This window comes from Haliotis rubra, unplaced genomic scaffold (genome assembly GCF_003918875.1).
Source record: "Haliotis rubra isolate DU_JTF1 unplaced genomic scaffold, ASM391887v1 Scf908, whole genome shotgun sequence".
Classification (NCBI taxonomy): Eukaryota; Metazoa; Mollusca; class Gastropoda; order Lepetellida; family Haliotidae; genus Haliotis; species Haliotis rubra.
The window spans coordinates 131015-136400 of NW_025767644.1; the positions used below are offsets into that span (position 1 = coordinate 131015).

General features: G+C 37.2%; 1 protein-coding gene across 1 annotated transcript; it reads left to right on the forward strand.

Annotated features, from left to right (window-relative positions):
* The first annotated feature begins 594 nt into the window (after positions 1-594).
* LOC124264079 (tigger transposable element-derived protein 4-like) lies at positions 595-1134 on the forward strand. Its single transcript, XM_046698802.1, has one exon. The coding sequence runs from the start codon at positions 595-597 to the stop codon at positions 1132-1134; it is 540 nt and encodes a 179-aa protein (XP_046554758.1).
* The last annotated feature ends 4252 nt before the right edge of the window (positions 1135-5386 follow it).

The window sequence follows — 5386 nt, forward strand, 5'->3', positions numbered from 1 at the left end:
GACGTTTATTTTCACTTACGAATTTTGCATCGCTAGTATTTAGGAATACAGGTCTTCGTCCAGAGTAGTCATTTAATAATTGTTTTTGAAAAAAAGAAATCGAATTGTTTGAAAATTTTGACACATTGTATTGTCTTCAATGGTTAGAAAGTTTTAGTTTTAAATACACTCAATGTCTTCAATGGTTAGAAAGTTTTAGTTTTAAATACATGTAAACTAAATACTAAAACTAAATACATGTATTTAAAACTAAAACTTTCTAACCATTGAAGACAATACAATTTGTCAATTTGTCAAAAATACGACCTAGCTGTGTCAATTACGAAGAAATGTAAATATGTTACGGCTGAGACATTGATACCTCTTAACAGATGCAGGGATCAATACTGATAACAATCAAAGGAACGCCTAACTGTCCTTGTCTGTGCTAATCAGACTGGAACTGATAAGGTGCCCCTATTGGTGATAGGGAAATCTGCTAAGCCGCGTTGTTTTAAGAACGTCAAATCTCTGCCGACTTCATATTGTCACAACAAGTCTGCCTGGATGACGTCTGGTTTATTTTGTGATTGGGTAAAATCATTAGATAAACAAATGATTAGGCGGAAGAAGAAGATTGCTCTCATTTTAGACAACTGCCCTGCTCACCCGAAAATCAAAGGTCTCACAAACATTACTCTTGTGTTCCTTCCACCAAACACAACTTCTAAAACGCAGCCAATGGACCAAGGTGTCATCAATACTCCGAAGGTCCACTACAGGAATGCAGCTCTTGACCGTTACATAGCAGCCATCAACAACAGTAAGGAATGCGTAATCACAGTGCTTGATGCCATGCGTATGTTACGACATGCTTGGCAGAAAGTAAAGACAGTAACAATCTCCAACTGCTACCGCCACGCTGGATTCGTTCTGACAGAAGCCGCATCTCCCAACGCCCCATGTGAATCTGACGATGAAGATGACATCCCCCTAGCCAGATTACATGTCTGTGTACTTCCAGGTGATGTGACTTTGGCCGACTATGTAAGTGTCGATGACAACATTGAAACATGTGCCCCTTCATCTGATGTCGACATCCTCGAGTCATTGCTTGGTCCCAGGACCTGTCACAACGACGACTCGTCTGGATAAATGTAAGGGAAATTCACAGAAACAAACATTAATGTCAGACTTTTTCCAGAAGTGAGTTCATGTTTTTGTATTAATAAGATTCAAGATGGCGGCATGTACATGTACGTATACCTATCGATTTCCGATAGATTTTGTTCATGGATTTTAAGAAGTAAATGTATTTTGTATTTTATTTTGCTAGTATTGAAATTTGTTCTCATTTGTATACTGTTTGTTTCCATTATCCATTATTATCCATTATCTATGTCACCTAATGTATTGTTGTGCTATATTTAGATATGATGTGCTGAATAAAGGAATCGTTCAATATTCAATCATCTTTTTTTCTACCCTCATAGACATACCTATGTCTCGAAAACATCGATAAGCCGAATCTTTTACTTGGTCCCCAGCGATTCGACTCATCGGGATTTGACTGTTCTTGTTTTACAACCATATTTGTGATAATTTAGTTGTTTTTACTGTCCCCCTTGGCAGGTTTTTATAATTTAACTTTATGTATTATGAAAGTCTAACTTGTTTTAGTCACGATATGGCTGAAATACTGCTGGTGTGACTGAAAATCGTAACTCACTCACTCAACATTTTGTCCAAAGACGTCCATGTCTCTGGTAACCTACAGGGTAAAGGGGTCATGACAAACATCCCATTTTGATCACGGGAGGTGTCTGCTTCTGTGACAATGCCGGCATAGCACCTGTAAGTGCAAAACACATTCATCGTATAATGACATACACTGCCGAATAAAAGAAAGAATACACTTGAAAACAGCATTTAATTGTCTAAACAATAGCGAATTATATATAAATAAATATTCCAAACATCGCCAACGTCAGTTCCATATCACAACAATCAAAATCCTAACAATTGTCAAAGAACCACTTGATGGTTGTCCATGTACTGTACTTGCATTTCCCACAAAATAGAACTTCGCAGATCCAAGGCAAGTATTAAAAGAAAGATATTCAGCAATCACTATTCAAATTAAGTTCTACATTAACGGAGTTAAGCAATACTCAGTCGCATTAACAGTAAGAGATGCCCGTCGACGTTGTCTAAGATAACATATCGGTTCAATTACACAATGGAATACTACTGTGAATCAACGAAAGCAAAGACAGATACTAACGTCCAAAAGAATATGATCTTTGTGAATTCATTCGGAAAGCTTCTGAATGCGCACAGCAGCTTGGCGTCTCTTTCCCGTTTTTCTCATCCATCTGCGTTTTATGTCGACAGCGAATCAACAATTGGATGGCTCCTCTTTGCTTCCATTTCCCGTGAACTGCATATCTCACAATAGTGTCCACACACTAAAGATTAGCATTAAGGTCTGGGGTTGATAACCATGAGATAATCATTCTTATTTCTTATAAAGACCAAAAGGTATTAAAATTGTAGTATTCACTTTTAGATAGCAGTGTGATTTACTCAACAATCATTTCATGCTTGCGTATTGGAATGTACAAATTATTTTTAGAAATACACGACTTCACAGAAACACCTACAGATAAATAAAAGCGACCAAATCTTTCCCATACGATTGACAACTGTCTGTCCAAAGTGGAGTACGTCCTTTTTACCAACGACATCGTGAGCATGTCTTTATGAATTACAGCCATTTCGTTCAGATACCAGTGATAAAAAGCAGAGTGTATCCTTCGCCGTCAGTGTCACAGTCACAAACAAAGGATACTTAATTGTTCACCTAAAAACAGGGAACAGGTAGTATCAGTCAAAATAGGGAATTGCATCACATGTCATCTCTTTTACAAATGCTCAAACAGCACTGACGCGTTTTCTGATGATGATGATGATTGCGATATTTAACGTGTGCTTTCCGACATAATGCGTATTTCGCGCACGGCCCCGCCAGGCCATTTTGAATTTGATCGAAATATTTGTCCGAAATATATTGCAAACTGAAGGGGGCGTTAGGGTTCCATAATGAAATTTGTATGAATTTTGAATTCTTTCGCGTTTTCTCGATGTTTGCTTATATTTATACACCCAATACTGAACAAAAACGTGTCGCCTTCAGGACAGGTAATTGTTAAATCTACAGTGTACACATGTGATGAAAGAATGTCCTCTCAAGCACAACCGAAGACAGGAAATACGCCGCTACTGCAATGACCCAACTGTAAAAGTCCTGAAAAGGCTAACAAATCTGTCTAGACTCAGTCGGATTATGAACCAGATTTATTTCGTTCTTAAAAGGCAAAGTTCGTCTTAGACATTGAAACGCAGTTATATGAGGTAATATAGACAAAGTTGCCGGTAGCTAGTATTGTTGCTGTCTACATCAAATCAATAGTTATCTGACGAAGCCATCTGTTTACTGTCAGCTGTTAAAATAATCTCAATTACGTTGAATTAATCTCAGACAGCTAACATACATTTTAAATAGGTAGCTGATGATCCCTGTATGTGTGACAAATTGTCCTCTTCCGTTTATATTCCTTCATTTATGTGTATGTATGTAAGTTCTTCGTAATAAGAAATCCCTGCTTGTTGAGTAATCCACGGGGCTCACTCCTGAACTCCCTGGTTCACTCAATACTCTACCGATTCCCATTACTACATGTTCGCTACTTCACATGGACAAAACGACGCTTTCCTAAAGGATGGCATCAATAAATCCATACGTCCCTTCTTGTCGAAACTAAATACATTTGGTAGATTGTACGTAATGAAATCAAATAAATTTGAACAGCTCCTTCCTACCAGACCAGACAGTTATAGGAATTAAATAAATTGACAAAACGCCATAAAGTTCTAACATGCTAAATGTAACGTTCGTATTCTTTGCCTCCACGACATACCTATGATTATACGGAGCTGTATTAAGAGTCCTCTAGCCAGGACTAGCATCTTGAGGAGGTAAAACACCCACAAATATGGTAAGCAACTCAGTAAATATTGGAAAACTATTTCACTTCACATTTTCTTGGCACAACACATGTATATATGCAGTATCGATTCTTGGTGGAAATACAGAAATGATGGTGGTTCATAAGCGGTTACTGTTAACTGTACATTGTATGCTGATGTGGAACAGTCTGAGTTAAGGGTAACGTGTGAATTTTTAACGTCCTTTTGTATGACTGGGCCGTGATAGAACCTTCAGCTCTCCAGGCACATGATATAGCCACTAGACAACAGCGACTAACGCTTTTATAGCCTAATGTATCTTGCATTGTACTCGTATACGCATTTCCCATACCCAAGACCTTCATGGACCCTAGGGAAGTATTAATACAAGATTTATAGCATTCAAATTATATTCTACACTTACAGCAAGAGATGCCCGTCGACGGTCTCTGAAATGATACATCGGTTCAATTACTCAACTGCATGCTATTGCCGAAGTTTAATGTGAAATAACGAAAGCAAAGACAGGTGTCGGAAGGCAAATGTTCTTTGTGAATTCTTTCGGAAAACTTTCTCAATGCTTTCAGCAGCTTGGCGTCTCTTTTCTACTTATCCATGAGCGTTTTATGACGACAGCGAATCAACAAATTGATCGCTGCTCTTTGCTTCCATTTCCAATGAATTGCATATCTCACGATAGTTTCAACACGCTAAAGATTAATAGTAAGGTCTGGGGTTGGTAACCAGGTTTATCATTCCCATTGCTGATAGTGGGCAAAAGTTATTCAGTTTGTATTATTCACGTTCTGTGTAGACAGATAGCTGTGTGATTTAGTGGAAGATCACTGTCATGCTTATGTATTGGGATGTACAAAGTATTCAACACAAATGTATGAGTTCATAGAAATAACTACAACTACATATAAACGGACTACATCTTCCTATGCGAAATGTCTTCCCAAAGCAGGGTTCATTAAGAGCTATCATAATTTGTTTATATACTCTGATTTACAGTCAGAGTTACAATTTATCGTCACATCGGCAATATTTCAGCCATATCGTGACGAGAACAATTAATTGTTATTCATAGTAATTTATGGTAAATTATAAAAACCTGTCAACGAAGGACAGTAAAATAACTAGATTATCACAGATATGAATTTAAAACTAGTAATGAAATCTAACTATAGATGACAATACAATATAAAAAACATACTATAGATTGCCAACAACTATAACCGCGTTATAAGATTTTCTTTTTAAATTACATACTTTGTTAGAAAATCAGAGGTATATAACGTGATTATATACCACTGAATGACTATAATTAACCAATCACAATCCAGTGTTTACTGATGCCATGGTAGAATACTTGTTG

Coding starts and splice junctions, on each gene's coding strand:
- LOC124264079 (XM_046698802.1), top strand. CDS start 595: ATGATTAGGCGGAAGAAGAAGATTGCTCTCATTTTAGACAACTGCCCT.